The 22565-nt window shown below is 38.5% G+C and overlaps 4 protein-coding genes across 6 annotated transcripts; 3 read left to right on the top strand and 1 right to left on the bottom strand.

The window, feature by feature from the left end:
* The first annotated feature begins 1153 nt into the window (after positions 1 to 1153).
* Positions 1154 to 1829, top strand: LOC137727136 (uncharacterized). Its single transcript, XM_068466078.1, has one exon. It carries the CDS (start codon positions 1288 to 1290, stop codon positions 1801 to 1803), a length of 516 nt encoding a protein of 171 aa, XP_068322179.1. The 5' UTR covers positions 1154 to 1287; the 3' UTR covers positions 1804 to 1829.
* Positions 1830 to 2961: 1132 nt separating this feature from the next.
* On the top strand, positions 2962 to 3954 carry LOC137726949 (uncharacterized). The gene is made up of 2 exons (XM_068465898.1): positions 2962 to 3173; positions 3270 to 3954. The coding sequence occupies exons 1-2, from the start codon at positions 3166 to 3168 to the stop codon at positions 3835 to 3837; spliced, it is 576 nt and encodes a 191-aa protein (XP_068321999.1). The 5' UTR covers positions 2962 to 3165; the 3' UTR covers positions 3838 to 3954.
* Positions 3955 to 6865: 2911 nt separating this feature from the next.
* On the bottom strand, positions 6866 to 9758 carry LOC137726613 (protein FAR1-RELATED SEQUENCE 5-like). Of its 2 annotated transcripts, none has more exons than XM_068465549.1 (3): positions 9567 to 9758; positions 8597 to 9091; positions 6866 to 7410 (listed from the first exon to the last, which is right to left on the bottom strand). In XM_068465549.1, the coding sequence occupies exons 2-3, from the start codon at positions 9065 to 9067 to the stop codon at positions 7219 to 7221; spliced, it is 663 nt and encodes a 220-aa protein (XP_068321650.1). In that variant the 5' UTR covers positions 9068 to 9091; positions 9567 to 9758; the 3' UTR covers positions 6866 to 7218. The 2 variants fall into 2 exon arrangements, with proteins under 2 accessions (XP_068321650.1, XP_068321651.1); XM_068465550.1 differs by having other exon boundaries at positions 8597 to 9051.
* Positions 9759 to 17432: 7674 nt separating this feature from the next.
* On the top strand, positions 17433 to 19674 carry LOC137726723 (protein FAR1-RELATED SEQUENCE 5-like). Of its 2 annotated transcripts, none has more exons than XM_068465679.1 (3): positions 17433 to 17595; positions 18300 to 18721; positions 19353 to 19674. In XM_068465679.1, the coding sequence occupies exons 2-3, from the start codon at positions 18344 to 18346 to the stop codon at positions 19554 to 19556; spliced, it is 582 nt and encodes a 193-aa protein (XP_068321780.1). In that variant the 5' UTR covers positions 17433 to 17595; positions 18300 to 18343; the 3' UTR covers positions 19557 to 19674. The 2 variants fall into 2 exon arrangements, with proteins under 2 accessions (XP_068321780.1, XP_068321779.1); XM_068465678.1 differs by having other exon boundaries at positions 18297 to 18721.
* The last annotated feature ends 2891 nt before the right edge of the window (positions 19675 to 22565 follow it).

Below are 22565 nucleotides of genomic sequence, written 5' to 3'. Positions count from 1 at the left end.
CAAGATGGTCCCTAAAAGTGAAAATCGATGAATGTAGTCCTTGAAAATAGATGTCACAAATCAATATGATCATTCTGCCACAACTTTGTAAAATTTTCTGTTATGTGCTGACGTGGGTAAAAAAAGTTGTCTAAATATCTTTTTGCACAATGAATTTTTTTTTTGTTACGGTAAGACCTACTTCGAAGAGAGACCCTTCCATAAATTCTCAAGAGCACAAAGCTTAACCAATGCCTAAGAGGGGGTTAGGAGATAATTTTCAACCAACAATAGACACACCTCAGTTATAATATCATTATCTCAAGGCAGACCTTGCTGTTCTTTAAATCACCATACCTCCAGGAAAGCGTTGAACAAGCTCTCCAAGATTAAGGTTGTAAGGATGTTGATCGCCTAAATGTTAACGGTGATATCCCATAAGTCTTTGCCAGTCAACCAAGCTGTCATCAAAGGTGATCTCGATCTAGGTTCAATTCGATGAAGGGTATTGAAGTGTGAAAAGATGGGTGTATTGAGATTTTTTATTTTTATTTTTATTTTATTTTTATTTTTTTATAGAGAATATGCAGCAAGGAGGTAGACAAATGTGGACTGGGATCGGAGGCGATTACAGGACTGGATTTTTGGGTTGACAACTATTTATTAACTATTAAATTATTAAACCTATTTGTAATTTTTTTTTTAATTTAATTAGACTTGTGTGACTTATTTATGTGTCAAATCAGCACATAACAAAATTTTTGACTTAATGGTGACAGAATGACTATATTGATTTGGGACACTTACTTGCAGGACTACATTGATCGATTTTCAATTTCAAAGACCAGTCAATCTCAGGAACCATTTTGATGTAGCAGGTCAATTTCAAGGATCATTTTTGAGAAAAAAGAACTTATGAGATCCATTTATGTGTCACATCAACACTTAACATAATTTTTAACATAATTATGACAGAATGACTACATTGATTGACGACACCTATTTTCAAGAATTACATTGATTGATTTTCAATTTCAGAGACTAACTAAGATAAAAACCCCAAACATAAACCACTACAAGCAACAACATTAGCAAGAAAATAAAGAAATACATAAACCCAATAAGCACCATTACAATCTCGACGCCATGGATGAGTACGGCATACAACCTCTCTCTCTCTCTCACACGATTTCAGCTTCAGAATTTGACATCTGAAAGTGAAATTTTTTTTTTTTTTGTGTCTTTTCTCTCGATTTCCAGATCTACGACTACCCAAAAAAGTGCAACACCCATGACGGGCGGGAAGTGATGTCATCATCGTCGACAACAAGCGTCCACGTCACGGCCCTGGACGGCCTGGTCGACGTGAACTCACTCTTCACCATCGCCGTCTTCGTGGGGCTTTCTCTGGCGACTCCAGGGCAGAGGAGCCTCGAAAACCGGACATCCTGCGACGCCGGGATCGACGTGGCGAAGAAGCTGCTGGTGTTCGAGGTTGTCTCCTTCAGCTTCTTCCTGTTCTCATCGCTGGTGGCGCAGGGACTGAAGTTGGCTATCAACCTGCTCAACAGCAAGAATGTAGAGGACGCGTTCCGGGGCGACATCAATCTGAAGGTGTTGAGATTCGGAATGTTGGGGTCGGCTTTCGGGTCGGTCATGGGTTGCGTGTTTCTGATGCTGTCGATGGTGAATGTGATCCAGACCAGGCTGGGGATGCTGTCGTGTGGCAGCAAGTCCGCCGTCCATGCTGTGGCGGCGATTGTTGTTTTGGTCACAACGGCTCTTTTGGTTTATACTACTGCTGTTTATGCTTTTCTTCACTAGCTGCTGAATCCAATTTTATATTTATCTGTTTCTTGTTCGATATCATGAAAATTATATATAATTTTGTCTCTGGATATTGGAATAATGGAATGTCAGTCTGGCGGTATTCTCTGTAAATTGCACGGATTCTGTTGCTGAGAAGTTCTTTGTTTGAGATTTTAGGTGACCCTGTTTTGCTTGAGAGTGAAATCTTGAAAATATGGCAACTTGAGGGTGGTGAGGTCACCGGAGAATGAACCACGGTGGTGGAGGTCACGGTGATGGTCTCGGCGTCTCAACACCACGAGCACAGAGAAGGTGAGGGAGACAGAGGTTGAGGTAAGGGAGAGTGACAAGAAAAAGAGGAAGAGACGTGGTGGTTGGGGTGGTGCGTGGTGGTCATCTCGCCGGAGTGGCGAGGGCATGCCGGTCTCGGTGCCAGAGTTTACAGAGGAATAGAGCTGAGGGAATTGAGAGGGAGATGGGGTGTCGACGTGTCGTGGCAGCACAAGAGAGGTGAGTGAAGAGTCGAGCGAGGTGAGTGAAGAGTGGGAGCTCCGGAAATGTGTGGAGGAAATGGACACATGGCAGCAAGAGAGTGGTCCAAAAGTTTTAAAAATAAATAGGAGTGTTGGGAAGAGAGAAGGGACACGGGACGGGCAGGAGTGGGGTGTGGGCCCACGTGGCTCACAAAATAAGTCATAAAATATCTTTAAACATGAAATTATCAAATTACCCTTCATATTTATAAATCTGTAAAATTTTCATCTTAACTTTTAATTCGATTTCGTTTGTGTCCACGCGTTCATATCGTTGCGTACTACGTAATTACGCTAAAAGAATGAGTCCTACATCTCTCTAAACGATAGTCAACAAAAGTCAAAAGCCTTGTCTTTAGGGAGCATTTTCATCAAATTACTCTTTTAAAATTAATAAAATCGTAAAATTAGGAACGAGTTATCACAGTTCATGTTATAAAACATTTTGTAAAGGTCATCTCTTAAAAACATCAATAAAAATGTAAAATCGTTTAGTCATCAAACTGTATAAAAACATATAAAAGAATTACAAAACCATCTCTCCATTAGCTACAATAATTAACTAGACGATTTTACTTTCTATTGATCATTTTTTTTCTTTTTTGTTGAGAACAAGGCATAATGCCAAAAAAAATGAAGATTACATAAGAATATAGCGGACCTCACTCGAGAGAAGATTGAAAATCCAATAACAAGAAGCAAAAGCATCTTCCTCTCTTCCCCTTCGCCTTCCCTCTCCCTTCCTTCCATCTTCTCAAGAAACAAACAGAAAGCACTACAAGCAACAACATTAGCAAGATAATAAAGAAATACACAAACCAAGCACCATTACAATCTCGATGCCATGGATGAGTACGGCATACCTCTCCCTATCAAGATTTCAGCTTCAGAATTTGACATCTGGTATTGAAAAATTATTGTTTTTGTGTCTTTTCTCTTGATTTCCAGATCTGACGACTACCCAAGGGAGTGCAACACCCATGACGGCCGGGAAGTGATATCATCATCGTCAACAACAAGCGTCCACGTCACGGCCCTGGACGGCCTGGTCAACGTGAACTCACTCTTCACCATCGCCGTCTTCGTGGGGCTTTCTCTGACGACTCCAGGGCAGAGGAGCCTCGCAAGCCGGACATCCTGCGACGCCGGGATCGACGTAGCGAAGAAGCTGCTGGTGTTCGAGGTTGTCTCCTTCAGCTTCTTCCTGTTCTCATCGCTGGTGGCGCAGGGACTGAAGTTGGCGATCATCCTGCTCAACAGCAAGGATGTCGAGGACGCGTTCCGGGGCCACATCAATCTGAAGGTGTTGAGATTCGGAATGTTGGGGTCGGCTTTCGGGTCGGTCATGGGTTGCGTGTTTCTGGTGCTGTCGATGGTGAATGTGATCCAGACCAGGCTGGGGATGCTGTCGTGTGGCAGCAAATCCGCCGCCCATGCTGTGGCGGTGCTTGTTGTTTTGATCACGACGGCTCTTTTGGTTTATATTTCTACTGCTGTTTATGCTTTTCTTCACTAGCTGCTGAATCCAATTTTATATTTATCTGTTTCTTGTTCGATATTGTATATATTTCGTCTCTGGATTTTGAATAATGGACGTATTCCCTATGAATTGCACGGATTCTGTTGCTGAGAAGTTCTCCTTTGTTTTAGATTTTAGGTGACCCTGTTTTGGTTGACAGTGAAATCTTGAAAATATCGCAACTTGGAATAGAATATGCTTCATTAGAGTACTTAGGTAATGTTGGTCGGACACTTGGAATTAGGGTTTATGAAACTTAAGCGCATTTTTGCTCACCCACGATAACTTGGGTGTATGCTCACCACACATCTCCAAAGTTGCCAAGTGTCCCCTTGCTTTAATCCTGGTTAACATTTTCATTTGTTATTAATATTTTACTATAATAATACATTAATAATCATTTTAACATTTATCTTTTAACTTTTTAATTAATATTTGTATCTCAACCGTTCATCTCCCCTCTTCCTCCCTCCTCCGACCGTCCATCTCCCATCTTCCTCCCTCCTGCCATCTCTCTCCTCTGTCACTTTTCCCCCTTTTCTGTTATTTGGGCGAATATCCCAAATCTAAAATCTCAAATTCTAATACAAATTTAAAGGGGAATGGGTGAATTGATTTGACGGGGTGAGGTCCATCGACATCGTGAGAAAGGAGCACAGGTTGCGTCCATTCACCCGAAGCAAAGATGCACAGATAAGTGAAGAAAATTTGTACCCAGAAGACTGTTCCAAATTGTGGGTGGTAGGCGTGGGGTGGTGGGAGGAAGCAGATAACGGGTGAGATGAATAAAGGGTCGTCATTGCTGCTTCAAATGCTCTAGCAATTTCCAGTAGAAAATTATACATAAATAAAATTACAATTAGGAGATAATTTCTGTGATTCGAAACGCCATGGATGATTTGGTGGAGGAGGACAATTTCTTTGAAATTGAATAAACGCTTCGGGAAGAGAGTTGCAGACTTGGTTTTTTATTTGTCTATTTTTAGTTTATTTTTATTTCTTTATTAAATTAATAAAGAGTTATTAAATCACAGTTAACCAGGGTTAAGCCAAGGGGACACTTGGCAAGCTTGGAGATGTGTGGTGAGCGTACACCCAAGTTAACGTGGGTGAGCAAAAATGCATCCTCGAAACTTCCCTACATTGGGGATGACCTTGTGGCGATCTCACAGCCAATCACACATAGGGATGATAATTCTAACCGTTAAACCCGATAACCGTTGATAACCGCCCGAATGGATTGGATTTGGATATGAAAATTCGGGTATGGTTTGGATATGGGAAAAACCGTGAACTTTATTCGGTTATGGTTTTGGATATGGTTATAAGGGTACCCAATCCATATCTGTACCCGAATCCGATCCGAATATTATATATATATATATATATATATATATTTGATATATATTATAATTTTATTCAATTATGCGTTTCGAAGTCTTGGAATCATGTCCACAACATATTCAATTATTCCTATCCCTATAGTACTAATTTATTACGCATGCATCAAACCCTATACTATCTTTATTATGCACCAAACATCATACATGGGGCATACCAATAACCTCATCAATTCTACACTATCTTTATTATGCATCAAACATCGTTCTTTTGTCGTCACAAGTTTTGAAATTATTAGACAATATGTTTTGTCTTCCTTTCGTATTTGTTTTTGTCCTCTTTTTCTTTTTTATTGGACCAATTTATCATATTGGCTTATCATGAACAACTTCAAATATATATTGTTATGTTTTTTGTTATTGGATGTGGCTATATAATGGCAGAATTAGTATCTACTAAAATTTGTAATGCGTCAATTGGATGAATATAATTTTTTTTTTTTTTGACAAAGATGGATATAACTGATAACCGATTGAAAATCTGTTACCCGGTGGATATGGTTATGGATAATCCTCGATGGTTATTTTGCGGTTATGGGTATGATTAATTTTCGTGGTTATGGGATGGATATAGCATTTCCGTCCCCAAACCGAACCGTTGCCATCCCTAATCACACATGTGTTGTCATGTGGAGTAGGACACTCGGTCGCATTAATGTTTTGAAATATTGTCACGGTAGCATTCCGTTACAATATCCTTTGATTCCGTCCAGTTGCTGCTGGTGTTGATTGTTTGATTAGATTATGAATGATTTCAATCACATTCCAAACTTGGCTGAGAAAACAAAGCCGTCATTTCATCCGAATTAGTCCTTGATGCAAAATATGGTTGAATTTTGTACGACACCATCAGATGATGTTAGAGTACGGTTCTTGGTGTTAGTTGCTAATTGTTTTTGTTTGAACTAGGTTCTCACTGTCGGGATTTCGGGACCTGGCATTATGTTTGGCTTGCTTATTCGTTGTATGCCGAATAGCATAACGGATGACATATAGGAACCTCAACCGTGTCTACGAGCAATATTGGCCGGTGCGCTGGTCCGTATTGTAATCGGCACATTACAACCCCCAACAAGCAGTATGGCCGCTCCCGTTGCCGAGAAGAAGCTTGTTTAGTGCGCCAAGGGTGTGAGCACCGGGGACGATTGGGAGCTTGTTTAGCCGTAATAAATCTATATGAACTTCGATTGACATGTTCATCAGTTGCATTGGACTCGTTTCAACCTCCCGATATGGTCTTGCGTTTGAGACCCTTGTTTTTCGTTTGTTGAACATTTGTACCCGAATCGGACTCGTGCTCGACTTGGGACTGGAGTTTCCACAAACAGCTAGATAAGGAAAATTATTATCTCATTTCAATTTTTATTTTCAGTCCCTCGATTTATAATAATAATAAATAACCATTAATGTTGGAGATAAAATAGATTAGAAAGAAATAAGAGAGAGAGATTGGGAGGCGAAATAAGGGAAGTGAATTTCATATCTCATTGTCTCCTTCTGCACTCCTTCCTTTGTTTGTGTCCTTGATTTACTCTGAGTCGTATGGCTAGAAAAAGGGAGGAGCGAGATAACGGGAGGGACAAAAATCACTTCCCTAAATTAAAATGAAATTGAAGAAAAAATAATAGAGTACGCAAAATATTATGGAGTTAGAAGATCTTGCTACTTATACGTATGCTATTTGTACAACCTAAGGGTAAATCAACCGGACAAAAAACAAAAAACAAAGAACGAAAAGTACAGGATAATTCAGTTTCTGCTCAACCGAAAACTGAAATTTTAGTTTTTCTCTGTTTTTTTTTTTTTTTTTTTTTTTGAACAAGACGATAATCTACACTACTCTTATCTAATCTATGGGGAGGGGGATTTGAACTCAGATGCAAGAGGCAGACACACTCTCTTGACCAACTAGCCAGACCCAACTTTGCAAATTAAGTCTTGCAAGGAGCTGAACCAATCAAGCAGCCTTTTAACCGTTTCAAGGAGCTACCCTCTTTGATTCAATTTCTTTCACGCTCTGGACTATACCGTCAATGTTTCTCGACAAGTGATTGGAATGTTCTTCCATCTCCCTCAAAACCATATCAAGCTGTTCTTGATAGGTGGCAGACCTCTTTCGCTCACGTTGCAACTCAGCAGTCAACTCCCGAATTTTCAGATCTTTTTCGTCCTGGAACAAACCAGAAGGCAAATCAATAGTAAAAATTGATTGTTATGGGAAATATTATGGTAGCATAATGCAAAGAACTCTTCCCCCGCCCTCACAAACATGCGTCGGGTATCTGCTAGATGGCTTTAACAAGCCCTGATCAAATATGTAAAACGTTACTGTAACCACTGTAAATTAGAGCACAAACCCTACATGTAAAACGTTTACTGTAACCACGACACAGTTATAAACTAAAAGCACAATACCAAAAGAAACTATTATTACTCGAACTGAACAGAAACAAGACACCTATTACATCTCACAAAACGGCCAGAGAGGCAATTACATATAGCACGCGAGGGGACTTGTCCAAATTCTAAGAACAGTTACTACCAAAAGAAACCATTAAAACGTCTTTATTTAATTATTTTATTACTTCTTGAGCAAGTTTATATAGCTAAGGACCCATTTGATAAACATTTCGGTTCTAGCTTTTAGTTCTTATTTTTTGTGCTAGAGACCAGGGGAGAGTATATTGGATGAAATAAGGAATGTAGATCATATGAAAACAAAAACGTAAAGTGAAATCAACTCAGAATTGTTTTTAGTTTTCATTTTTGTCATTGCTTTCCTTTCCTTTCCTCCACCCTCCTTCCTTCACCCTTCTTTATCTCTCCTTCCCTTTCTCCCACAAGTACTTCTCCACCATATATAGCACAAAAAATTAAAACTAAAAGGAAAATGGTTATCAAACAAGTCCTGAGTTTTAGATTGAATGTCAAATCTGGTTTTAACAATTTGGAGGTGACCAAAAATGGGTTGCCTAGTACGCCGTTGAGAAATATATGAACTACATTCTTCAAACAAGGAAAACCAAAAGAACGATGTCATCGGGGAACCTTTTCAAGCAAGGGGCATCTGCTAACTTCATCCAATTAACCAGAATCCCTACTAATAATGTAGGGTTGCATTAGCAAAAGTAACTTTCCAGCTTGCAAAAGCTCCAAATCACTTCCAGGCAACAGAGACTAGACCATCCGATGCACTTTCAAATATACAATGGACAGAAACTAGATAATCGACTAACTTAACCAACACAAGTAAACAAAATAAACCGCTAACTTAATCAACAGAAGTCACAATGCATCTGTCTTACAAAATAAACCTATAAGCGAGCAACTCAAAAATGCAGATAAGAAGCACTCACTGGTGTTTGAGATAGAAGCATACTGCGGCGACCATTTGCAGGTGCACCTACTAGTGGATGATTATGCTCCTTTATAAATCGTGTTACGATCCATTTTCCTGATTTGTCTTTCTTTACCACAATCATCGCTTTGCACCCTTCTCTGGTGATTGCTCGAGGCTTCCTGTTCTCAGTTCTTTTGGCCCGGGTCTTGCGAAATCCCTCTTTGTTACACACAAGCCTCCGCCAAACTACCTTACCATCACGCATTGATCTCCGGAAGGCATCGACTCGCATAATGAAGCCCACCTGTGTTGCATATGCATCATAGAACACTTTGGCAGCCTCTTCAGATTCAAACTCCATACCCACAAATGGTTCTGTATCTGAGTTCCCCTCATATGTGACTGCCTCTTTCCCATTGGAACTCTCTAACACGTCCTCATCCTTGCTCATAGAAGGTTCTTCATCATCCACTGCCCAAATAAGCATCGTGATAAGACTCCATCTAAGGTTCTAGCTTCCAAAATTCAAGCAAAACAATAAATTTGCGAAGAAAAAATGCGATCTTTTATACCAAACTAGTTTTCGATTACCTAATGAATTGTGCAAAGTCTCACATCATAGTGTAACCAAACAAAACCCTACTAAAATATTTTACCAATGTAATGATTCTGATCACACATGCAGAATAACACATCTATATCTCAACTATCCACTGGAAAACATAACCTGGGTTACGTTTGGCTGCCAAGAAAACACAAGAAAATACCAACAACAGACTGGAAAACTCAGAACAACCCAAGATTGGGGTTACTGAATTCTAAGTTACCCAACTCTTATAATGTCTACTTTGTCTCAGCATCCAAACAGATTAAGGAAACTCCAAAAACAACAAACAACACAATCGAAGGTTTAACGTGAGTGCAGATTAAGGAATGATTAGGAAATTAAAGAGTGTGAAAATGCTAAGAGAAAATGATTAACTCACTTGCTGTGACAGAGAGATCGCGACCCAACAGTTTGCTTGGCTTCTGCAATAGAGAGGAAGCAGAAAGTTCGTTCCTTGTTTGTTCTTCTGGTTTTGGGGAGGTGGCGGGCGGTTGAAGCGTTTGAGCTCGAACTCCAGGGTGTTGGCAGATGAATGATCCACTGCGGCGAAGAAATGAGCCTTCCTCTACGAATTACTTTTTCTTTTTCTTTTTATATTTTTTTTTTGGAAATTTTGTAAAATGTCGAATGGACTTATATAGTCGCTATGACCTTCCAATTTACTGTGCTATCATTTCTTTTGTAAATTTAATACATAACATATAGTGGCGAAGTCAAAAATTCATGTTAGAAGGGGCACACTTTAAATTGAAATTAGCATATAATATATATAGAAACATGACCCCGTTCTTTTGGTCTCCTTGTGACCAAGGATACATGGTCAACTACTCATGAATTTCATATTAATGATGGATAATAAAACATTAAAAGCATATCTATTTATTGCACATTCTTATTAAATTCAAATGTAAGTGATCATACGTTCATTTGTAAAAACATTAAGGCATAAGAGAATTTTGAAAGGTTTTATTCACAGAAAAACTTTTTCTCTTCTTAATTTCATAGGTGATATAGAGGGAAATAAGAAACTAACAAAAATAATAGTCTGCAAGCAAAGGAAAAAATTGCATATAGGCAAAAAACAGAGAATATGATCAACTAATATTCTTATCGAATTGTTAAGTGAAAATTATAGGCTTTGTATTTGTTGGATTGAAAACAAATTCAAGTTAATGGTGATATTATAAAATTGATCAATGGTAGACAAATAGTAGAGATTGCAAGAAAAAATAATCAAGGTAGGCCTCAGCCTACTGTGGTCTTAAGATGGCTCCGCCATTGATAACATATCCTCAACTTGCATGTCATTCGTTTTATAAAATTTGATTTAGAAATTTAGTCTGCCTAAATTTACCTTTAAATGTCGTAAATGTAACATTATTTTCTAAAGTACAGTACAAGTACTCGCTCTTACTATCTTTGAATTGTTGTGTATTTCTTACTCACTATGCTATCTAGTAGCGAGGCACTTTCTTGTGTGCTTTATAAAGCTAGCTATACACACTCAGCGGCCGATCTTGTGTTTCATGCTTACTTTAAGAAATTTGGATTCCATACGGTTCTAAATTGTGGAGATTCTAGGAATTTTCACATCTTAGCCATTCAACAAGCATCGTGCAGTCCAAAATTTTTTTATTTAAAATTAAACACAAATAGTACTTGACAAAAATTGGCTGCATAATGTACGATGAACGGTTAGGATGTGGAAATAGATCTAGAGAAAATCTATTCCCTACTATAAGCACATAGAAGTTGACTACCACTTCATTCTCCCTTCCCTATCTCACTAGCTGCCTAACTCAAGTAGCCGATGGCGTCCATTCTATAATTCCATCTATGGAATGTTTCTTTTCTCCTAGTTCACCACCTGGGTGATGAGGGAAAGTCTCGTTGCATCTCCAATAAACTATAGTTTTGACTTATCCAGTTATAAAATTTATCGATGATTTTTTGTTTCAATTTTTGATGAAAATGTGTGAAAAAGAAGTACAAATTAAACCTCCAAAAGCTTATACAAACCTCTAGACCTAACCTATGAATAGTTGAACTATTGTCTTTGGTAATACATTTAGGAGGCATTTGTTTGCCTTCACTAAATGTCACTAGATTGGACTAACTTTTAGTCCAGTGCCGTGTTTGTTTAGGAGTGGGATTATGTTTAATGAGACTAAAAAGGACTCCCATGGACAAATTCCTTCCCTAGGAGTTCTTAGCGAGACCCCAAATACCCATGGGATTGTTAATACTTCATTTGCTCCATCTTTGTATGCTCCCTCTCATCCTCTCTTTGCTTGCTATTCTTTTAAGCATCGACTACCACCATCACACCACAACTTGCCAACTCCAGCAAGACACACCACCAACCCACCACCAATCTCTCCCTCTATCCTTACCCTAACCCATAGTTTCGAATTGAGGAAGATCTCGCTCTTACCGCCGTCCGTCCAGCTCTAGCCGTCTGCTTCGCTTTGCTGCACTTTGAACTCAACCTTGGACTCGTTTTCTACACATCGAACTCGACCTCGGACTTGTCGGCTTCGCATGATTGATGAGATCTTTGTGAACCCATTGGTGTGTGAGCCACCCAATGCGCTTGAAGGAATATGGGAGGCAAAAAACGCTAGAGCCTATGAAGGTGATGAAGACATTGGCTGGATTGGGACGATAGTAGTGTGTTCTCCATCAAGGGCAATGACTTGGGATTCTTGTGTACTGATAAGCCTAAAAAAGAATACTTACCAAAAATATATGATCATTTCATCAATGGACCCTACCGCGAACGAATCAAAAAATTATTTACACTCTCAAGCATAAATAAAGCTTTTGTAAAAAATTACTAGGATCTATATTGCAAAAGAATGAAGAATTAGATGGAGACCTCAACCATAGAATACAAGTTGAATGGATGAAGTGGAAGAGTGCATCTGGCGTGTTGTGTGACCGTCGTAGGATCTATCTTGCAAAAGAATAGAGAATTAGATGGAGACCTCAACCATAGTATACAAGCTGGATGGATGAAGTGGAAGAGTACATCCGGCGTGTTGTGTGACCGTCGTATGTCAATGAAGCTCAAGGGAATATTTTATAGGACGACAATAAGGCCGACGATATTGTATGGCACAGAATGTTGGGGGGAAACGCATCAACATGTACATAAAATGGATGTAGCGAAGCTGAGGATGCTTCGTTGGATATGTGGGCACACAAGAAAGGATAAGATTAGTAATGAGGATATCCGAGGTAAAGTAGAAGTAGTCGAAATTGAAGGAAAGATGAGAGAAAATCGGTTATGGTGGTTTGGACATGTGCAATGAAGGCTTATTGACACGCCGATTAGAAGATGGGACTACGAGACAGAGGTCCAAGGCCAAAGGGATAGAGGAAGACCTAGGAAGACTTTGGAAGAGACTCTAAAAAAAGACTTAGTTTACTTAGATCTAATGGAAGACATGACATAGAAACGAGCGCAATGACGTTCTATGATTCATATAGCCGGGTCCCACTTAGTGGAAAAAGGCTTTGTTGTTGTTGTTGAATAAATAAAATTCATGATATTCTTCTTATTATTAGTTACTTAGAATTTGAACAAAAAATAAATTCATTTGATAAAAAATCATTAACAATGGAAATTTTTTATTTATTAAATTTAATCAATGAATTGGTTGTAAATATATTAGATTAAATAATATATATTAAAATGTGACAGCCCGTCCCGAAATATTTGTATCGATGGCGTGAAATTACTAAAGTACCCTTGAACGTTTGTGGTGTCGTGTGGTTTAAGTTCTGGATGTGGACAATGTGTTAAGTCCCTAATATTTTTGAACCAATTAGGAACTTAGATTTAGGTTTTATTTTTTATTTGTTTTTGGTTGGTGACTCAGCTGGACATCACACACACACAAACCTTTTTTCGTTGACTCTATCTATTTCTTCTCTCTCGGATTTCTTCCATTTCCGTACAACCATATGGACAAACCTCAAACCACCCTTCCAGTTGTAGATCGAGATCATTGTTGGTGTTTTTGGACTCCTTTCAAGCTGAGGAGTCGATTCATACCTTTGGTTGGACGTGAAACCTTCAAAAACCCGAGAACCAGAATTCCCGATTTGATGTACTGTTCATGCAGTCATGATCGTGGACTTTTCTGTGAGTTTTAAGCTTCTAAGGAGTTTTAGATCGTCTTCACGAAGCTCGGAGAAGAAAAACGAAGTGCTTTAGACGTCGGGAAGTTGAATTTGGCGAGTTTAAAGTTTGGCCGGATTATCGTGGGTTTTCTGGTGAGATTCCGTTGGATTTAAGTTTTAAAAGTGGTAAGGTTCTGTTCTACTCATTGTAAGCTTTATTTTGATACAAATTTCATGGAATTTGGTTGAGAAATGGAAAAGATATGAAGTTTTAAAGTTTTTCCAAAAACTGGAGAAAATTCAAGTTGCAAATGGCGGCGGCGGCGACCGGAGAGACTCACTGGAGAAGGACACAGAATATTCCATCATAGTTGACGAAATATTCTAATGGTGTCAGGTAACGCTGTTAACTTCTGTTAGCATTTAACGGAATATTCCTAACAGCGTCAATCACGTTGACGGCACGTGCCTGCACGTGGGGGCGCATCTAGCTGTGCCATTGCCGGCGCGTGGGGGCGCCTGAGTTGTCCAAAAATTATTTTAAAAATATGGGGTTGTTTGTGGTGTTGAGTAGATCACATTGGTATATTCAAACACCTCATTTGAGCTATGTATGAAAAGTTATTACCTAGTTTTGGTTATGTGCTTTAAATTAACCTTTTTGTAGTTGTTTCGCATATAGGTGAGACCTATCCTCAGGACAAGTGCAATTAATCGAGGCTCAGGGGCTACGACCTTTCCACATACCAGTGAGTGGGCTTTTGGTTTTCCGTATATACCTATATACTTGAGATTTTTCCCAAAAAATGAAATTGAATGGTTATACGTTTTGAAATGCCATGCAAAGTATTTGCCTATTTTATTTATGCATTAGTAGTTGCATATATTTATAATTGGTGATGCGGACACATAGGTAAGTGCCAGGTAAGTTTATAGATTATGATTATGATGTGATGCATTGAGAGCTCATAAACCTGCACCTCGGTGTTAGTGCTTTCACCCAGAGTTAGGGCACAATCCTTCACGTGATGTTCACCTCCCATACCATATGCTCACCTTGGATCCAAGTTAGGTGCATAGTCATGTCGTACAAACCACTTTAGTTGGTTCTGACTTGTAGGTGACCCGCGATTATTCGCATAGTTTTCACATGATCGTAGCACTAGAGCATAATTATTTTACATCTAGTCCTGTTGTACAGACCACTTTAGGTGGTTCCGACTCATGTGCAGGATTTGATATGATTGAGATTAGTTATGAGCTATAGACTTAGCCGTGTAGGTCACGTTAGGTGGATTTGGCTGATATGATATCTGGCATTGATATATTTTAACTGGATTACTTATAGCATTTCATTGTGATACTTTGGCATCATATATTTCTATGGATTTTCATCCTGAGCATGATTTCTAATATAACATATATTATATTTTCTGGGAAATTATATAGGTTTTACGACGAGGGACTATAATTTTTGAGAAATGAAATGATTTTGAAAAGCTTTGTTTTTGCCCACTCACATTTTTTGTTTTGAGCCTCTCTAGGTTCTAGTTAGGAGTGCTTTTTGGTGGCTTGCGCGGAATCCATGGCAACTCTAACAGATTATCACCATTGTAGGATTATCTTTGGTGTTGTGTAATTAGTATTCATCTTGCTGGACTGCACTTAGGCTACTTATGTTCTGGTTGTGAATTCACACTTACTTTCACCTTGCGCTTGTCCTTAGTTAGTGCTCTAGTTAGTTTGGTTTTTATTTATTCGCATTTCTTATGTTAATATCTTCCGCACTGTGCACATGGTTACGTCACCCTCACGTGACGGTCAGCACGCATTGATTTCGATCGGGGTGTGTCAGTTTGGTAACAGAGCCTAGGTTTGGCAGTACTGCATATTTTGTGAGTATTATAATTATTTTGGTGTCTTCTGTCAGAACTATGCTGCCTCGTAGAGAGCCACGTCGTTCAGCTAAGCCTAGTTTCCCTAATATAGCTCAATTGGGGGAAGTTATAGCTTATGCGATTCAGTCTTAGTTTCGCCCTCCTCAGAGGACTCATCTAGAGACTATGTATAATTTAAAGTTGGATAAGTTTGAGGGTCACGAAGGACATGAAGGAGCAGAGCGATGGCTCAAGCATCTTGAAAAGACTTTCCAAGTGATGCAAAGTCAAGGGAATCTTCCTTCTGAAAGGTGGGTCGAGATGGCTACCTAGTTCTTAGGTCAAGAACCAGCATCTTGGTGAAAACATGAGGTTTATCATTTGAACCTAAAGGAAATTGCTGACTGGGAAATGTTTAAATGGTTGTTTCAGAAAAGGTTTGTTCCCTCTGAGTATATTGATCGCAAGAAGCAAGAATTTACTCAATTGAGATAGGGGAAGATGACGGCGAATGAGTATTAAAGGAGGTTCACTGACTTGTCTCGTTATCATCTGGAGGTTGCTGCTAATCTGGTTGAGATGCTTCGTCGTTTCAGATTGGGTACTAAGAAAAAGTGGCGTTCTATGGCGATCACTACTCTTTGTGCTTCTAACCAGGAGTTTTTTGAGATTTTGTTGAGGATTGAGGATGCAAAGAATATGCCCAGTGAGAGTGAGGAAGAAGAAAAAGACGGCAATCAAAAGAAAGATGATAAAGGTAAAGGTCTTGTAAGCCACTACAACCATCTCCATCTTCTCTCTTTTCTGATTCCATAAGTCTTGCTAAGTGTTTTCTAGGATTTCTGTCAAATTTGAAAGCCAATTATTATTTTAAATTTCAAATTTATTTCCTAATTGGTGAATGTATTGTTGTTAATATGTTTACCTGAATTCATTATATACTTGAGGGTTAAAGAAATCCCCTGCTTTCAAGTTGATTGTTGAGTGAATTCCCTGAAAAAAATGTAAAGCATATGGCATTTGATTGTTTCGTGAACAGGGATGAAAATCTTTGTATGTGCTGCAGTATGTGTAGTTGGGATGAGGAGTAATTTTTGGAGTGTTAGTGGTAAATGATGTGTTAATGGGTTGTTCTGTTAATGGGGAGGGGGCCCCTGCCCCACCGGCCACCATATAGCTTTGCCCTTGCATACGCTCCATCAGTTCAAGCAATTGACACAATCCCTAATTAACTAGAAGTTTGAATCAGCCCAATTGGAGGGCCACTATTACGCTGTTTGATAGTTTCTTGTGATATTCATTTAATCGTTTGGTTTCAGTATAATTTGTTTTGGTCAAGCAAGGCTACTATATATACACACTGATTGCATAGAATATGAGCAACTAGAGAATATGCTCTGATTGTGAATTCACACTTACTTTCATCTTGCACTTGTTCTTAGTTAGTGCTCTAGTTAGTTTAGTTTTTATTTATTCGCATTTCTTATGTTAATATTACTTCCGCACTATGCACATAACTACGTCACCCTCACGTGACGGCCAGCACGCATTGATTTCGGTCGGGGTGTGTCATAAAATTTGTTATTAATCACTTTCTTAGTCCAACACTATATCAAACGTTTTACTAAGTTAGTCCAGCTTAGTCTAATGCCAGTGTAGCTTGGTCTCTCAAGCTAATTTAGTTCGAAATAATCCGGTGCAACAAGCGCATCCTTAGATTATATCGTAAATTGCAAAATCATTATGTTACTTATAGATAATCACCAACTAATCCTTTAGGTAACCTTTTATTACATATGAAAACTAATCATGATATTCAAACTTAATTCAAATAATAAATAACTGGTAATTTTGGTGGAATTTGGTTTTAAACCGAATTTGACCTTTTTTTTCCTTATATATATTTTTTTTGGTGCGACTTTTTAATTTATTTTAAAACTTATAGTCATAAATATTACAATTCAGTAATATTTTTTTTTCACGTATCAGCAAGAAGTCTTATATTTGACTCTCCCATATCGAATCATTAAACGATTTCATTACGAAGCATAAATTAACCTCCTTCCTTAAAAGATATTGTTACATCAAAAATAAAGAAAATTTTTTTGACATGTGAGTAAAGCCCAGCCCAACGCAAATCCAAGATCCTCCCATAAAGCATGAGCCCATATCACCAAAAGTAGATTTAAATAAAAAAGTAAAAAGAAAAGAAAATAATTTTACTGCTGAGTTGCTTTTGAGTTCGGAAGTTAGAGCGTTGAGTCCCTTTCGTCTTCGTCTGCACCTGCTGAGCGGTCTCCATCTTCTTCCCTTGGATCAGTCCACGAAACCCACCAAAAAAATCTTCAGCTTCCAATTCCATCCCGAACTTCTTCGATTACCCACTTCCCGATTTTTATTAAAGTAAGTTCCTTTACTTCTTCTTTTTTTTCCACGCTCTGCCACTCTTTCAACTCCAATTTTTTTCCTTATTTTTTTTTTTCAATTATTATAACGAATCTGTGCAATCCGATATATTTTTCTTTAAATGGCTGTAAGTACTGGGCTTTCCTTGCAAATTTTTTGAATTTTCTCGAGAAAATTAGCTCATGCAAAGCATTGCTTGGTGAGAAAATGTGGGGAAGTGGGACAAACTTTAATTTTTTTAGATTCTCAGATCTCTTGTGATTTCATGAACTTGAAAAAATTATATACCACCATTGAACTGAGCATTCTGTAAATGTGTGCGGCTGTGAGAGCTTTTGCTTTTCTGGATTGTTTTGGGTTTTATTTATCTATCTGCATTTTTGTTCTTGATGTTAAATATTGGGTGGTTGGTCCAATTTCATGAAGGATTTGTGTTTTGAGTTTAAGTAGCATTTTTTCGGTTTTCTATGACAAAAATTCGGCGCGATAAATGACCCAAGTTTTAGAAAAGTTAAAACTTCATGATGTTGTTCAAAGATCAGGGCTGTTTGCTTGAAACTGCATGTTGATAGCTTGATTAGTAAAAGTAATGCGTGGGTGGATTTATTTAGTGTGTATTAGATTTTTTTTTCCCATGACAAATTACGCAATCTGCCCGAAATAAATGTTTATGGATTCTGTTACATGTTATATGACAGTAGATTTGGAAAAGGAAGCTGAGGTAGAAGTAGAGAGTGCTGTGGAGATGGATGTAGGTACTTCGGGAGGAGGTCTGGTTCCGGAACCTTATGTGGGTATGGAATTTGATTCCGAAGATGCTGCCAGGAAATTCTATACTGACTATGCCAGACAGGTTGGATTTGTTGTCCGTGTTATGCAGCGTCGTCGATCAGGAATTGATGGGAGAACTCTTGCCCGTCGGCTTGGGTGTAACAAACAAGGGTTTTCTCCTAACCAGCCGGGAAAATTTGGACCTGAGAAAAAGCCTAGACCTAGTGCACGAGAAGGTTGCAAGGCAACAATCTTGGTGAAGATGGAAAAATCTGGAAAATGGGTTGTTACGAGATTTGTAAAGGATCATAATCATCCTCTGGTTGTTACTGCCAATGGTTTTAGCACAGAGGTGAGCATCCTTATAGTTTTAACTTAATAATTAATATTCTCCCTTTTCAAATGTTTTTCGAGGTCGTTGTTTTTTGCTTGGTTATATCCCCCTTGTTTCTCTCCCATATAAATCATTTAGTGATCTTTCAAAACTCTAGCTATCGTCTTTCCAAATCGTTTACAATAGTTAAATTTCTTTGCCTTTTGTTTATTTTCCCACGTTGGAACTTCCTTGGCAAACTTGTGTTGTGTAAGGGTAAAGAAACAAGAGATAGATATGCATGGTAGATCTACTCTAGTAATAACTTTCATGAGCTATCTATGATTTTGTAATGGTCCCTACATGAAGCATCATGGTGGGTCTTAGGGAATGGTAGGTAAAGTTCTTTGATGACATGCATAAAAGCATGGTTCTCGATATCTCACCAGTTGTTGAATGAACCACCGATGAAAAAAATTTCAAGGAGAATAAGGAAGGGTGAGTTTGGAATAAGTAACCATTGGAAGACTTTCGAATTTGTTCATGAATCAACCTTAGAATTCTACGATAGCGATCTTTTGAGTTAATGTTTACTATTTTTAATAGGTCTCAATACTTTTGACTCAGTTCAGTTTCCGCAGTTGACTAATTTGCTTGTTGATGATTGCAGGGTGATAAGGATCGAAAAATTGAGGAACTTACAATGGAGTTGGAGCATCAGGATCAACGATGTGCAGCTTATCGAGAAAAACTACTTAGTTTTATGCACAATGTTGAGGCGGAAACAGAAGAACTGTCTGGAAAGATACAAGCTATTGTCGAAAATGTGAGAAAAGTTGAATCTGAAATGCAAAAACATTCCTTTCGTAGATAGCATTGGAGATTAAAACTAGGATTTTCAGTGAATTACTCACCATTCGGCTCCATCATCCAAGAATGTACAGTGTTAATTACAATTAATTTCTTCTATCACAAATAGAGAAGTTCTTTTATTCTACGGTTCAATGAAAATCCAACATTCTTCTACAAACTTTCATTGTTTGTTTCGTTCGATTGAACGAAATGTTCATGCCACTTTGATTTGCTTCTTGTCTTGCACACTGCCCCGAAAAATAGAATGCGAGGAATTCTTATATCAGACTTTATCAGTATCATGATCATAGTTGTCCAGTTTCTGCAGTAAGAGGGATCCAAAAACACCTGGACTGAAAAAAGAAAATTAAAGAAATTGTGAACGACAGCAATAAGGCCTCGGCCGAGCACAATGGGAGTCCAAAGCAACTATTTGCCTGAAGGGCATTCCATTCACTAAATTTTTATGGTTCAAGACATTTCTGCTGTACGTATGTTAGTCTGTCAGAATACTCTCCAGGAGAACATCAGTCGAATCCTCATGCACCCAGTATGCACAGAGCCATAATTCTGTCTCTAATTGTGGCCCGATTCAGTCACCGTTTGATTTGGAGGAAGCCATCGATCTATGGCCTCCATTTTCCCTTCAACGTCAGTCTCAAATTCTCTTACATAGTTAACGACTCCTCTAACTTTCGTTGCTATCAGTTCCGTCTCCTCCTCAACATTATTCAGCAATGTAGGTAGTAGCTCATGGTATTGACCACATAATTGCTCTTCGCACCCCAGGTCCATGGTGAGTTCCGCAATCTTCATATCCTCTGCATCCTGCGACTGTTACTTGAAAGAAAATCAGACTCATAGGTAGCAGGTAATGCACTTCTGCAATCATGTAACCACGCACACTTTCAGATCCTTTGTCAAACCATATTTCCTAACAATGAAACAACCTAAATAATAGATTCTTTGTCTTAAAAGAAAGGAAAAATACTCCCATCCCAACTAATATGATCCAATTCTCTGGAACATTAGAAAACAAAACGCGTGTAACTCCATTGCATGGAAACCAGAAAGTCTTCATTCGTAGATAAGCTAGTAAATTACATTAGATGGGAACCATGCTAGTTATAGCAGGGATGAAGAATCTAAAGCACCTTCGACTAAGACTTGCCTTAGACCTGATCAAAAAGTACATAAACCACGGTTTTGAAATCGATATTACTAATTTCAACAACACAGTCAATAAGCAAAGTTCAATCAATCATGTTTCTCCTCATGCTTTAGAAGTTCGATAAGAAGAGTAACAGGCATAAATTGCAACTCCATTAATCAAGGATCACATCAAGATTCGAGCAATGGTTACTTTTTTCTTGAATTTAGATTAGATGAACTTACCATAGAATTCCTGGAAGAAACTATAAGTGGATGCAATGTCCTTAACAACTCTTGTAACGACCCACTTTCCAGATTTATCGAGTTTGACTAGCATCATTGCTTTACAACATTCTCTTGTTGTAGGTCGTGGTCTTCGAACTAACAGGACTTGGTCTCTAGCTTTTACAGAACGCCCTCCTTGCTCATTGCAGGATAGCCTACCGGGAAAGAACTCTCTTTTCAACATCTGATCAACGACACTGATCTATACGCATGATGAACCCAACACGCCTTGAACAATCTTCGTAAAAGTCCTCGGCAGCATCTTCAGACTCAAATTCCATACCAACATGTGGTTCTACAACTGCATTCAAGTCCCCTTCGGCTGAAGTTTCATGTGCTCCAGCTGTCCAATCCAATTTCACCACCACACATCACATTCTATTACATTCGAGAAACATAATAACTCTCTCTCTCTCTCTCTCTCCCACATCACATTCTGCTGAGTTTCCTCCTACCTTGAAGCCTTGACGATTTTATATGCTTTTGTTGAACACCAAAGTTTCTTCCTCATGAATCACACAGTTACAACCATATCCTTGAAGTAAAAAACAATATTTTGAGTAATTAAACACTGGAATTACAGATATGGAAGCCAAATTCATTCTTCCCTAATCCCCGTTTTTACCATAAATCAATTAGAAAAGTTCATATCTTTAAATTTTCAAGATCTTTTCATTTACTTCTCTTTTCTGGGTACAAGTTTCCGTACACTCCAAACCCAAAAAATAATGAAATCCAAATTAAGGGGTAAAACCCATGATAGATTGTATACAACAAGCTCAAAATCTCATTCAAATTTTCCCGAGCAACCAAACACAAAATTACTCAATGGAAGAGAAGGGTAGCAGAAAACTTACTGGATTTGGAGTCGTTGCCAATCAAATCAAGCCAAGGTCTTGGTCTTGGTCTTGTATCGAATCTATGCTCCATTTTTCAGCACTCGTCCATAAACGGGTTCCAAACTTCCAACAAAAAGTTGACAGCTTCCGATTCGCTCTCTACTCCCATAATCCCCTGGCTAATTTATTTCTTGTTTATTGTCCCTACGTCGTATGACCTCCATACGACGTCATTTCACCGTACAAGTAGTCCTTTAGTTGGACCACTTGTTTTTAGCAAGGCTTGGCAGTTTTTTACCTTTGTAATGTTCATATTTGGATTAAAAAACGAAGTTTTGAATTTGATTAGTTTCAGAATACTCTGCTACTGAATCATACTTTGTTTTTATTATGCAAATCAATTTTTACTAAAACGCTTTACGTTCCATCGGAAATGTAATGTTACAACGTCGACATGGTATTATAGTAACCACATGTTTTCTGCAGAGCGTGACACTGTTGCGCTGCTACTTCAAGGTTCAAAATTGCGGCATTACAGAAAGTGGTATCGATTTTATAGTTTCTTAAAAAGAAACTAGAAAATGGAGCAAGTTGCCAAGTTCAGTGGCCTTGCTGCTTGGAGTTGCAGAGTTGTGATGGATGTGGAGAGTTTGTGTAAGTCTGTTGTACAAAGAAAAACGTAAAGCAAGATTATTGGCATGCCATTTGATTTAAAAACCCCTTCCGACGCGCGGTTACCAATTGCTTTCACATAG

Source organism: Pyrus communis, chromosome 2 (genome assembly GCF_963583255.1).
Source record: "Pyrus communis chromosome 2, drPyrComm1.1, whole genome shotgun sequence".
In the NCBI taxonomy this organism is placed as follows: Eukaryota; Viridiplantae; Streptophyta; class Magnoliopsida; order Rosales; family Rosaceae; genus Pyrus; species Pyrus communis.
Note: the sequence above shows the minus strand (reverse complement) of the source record. Positions and strands in the feature narration are given on the sequence as shown.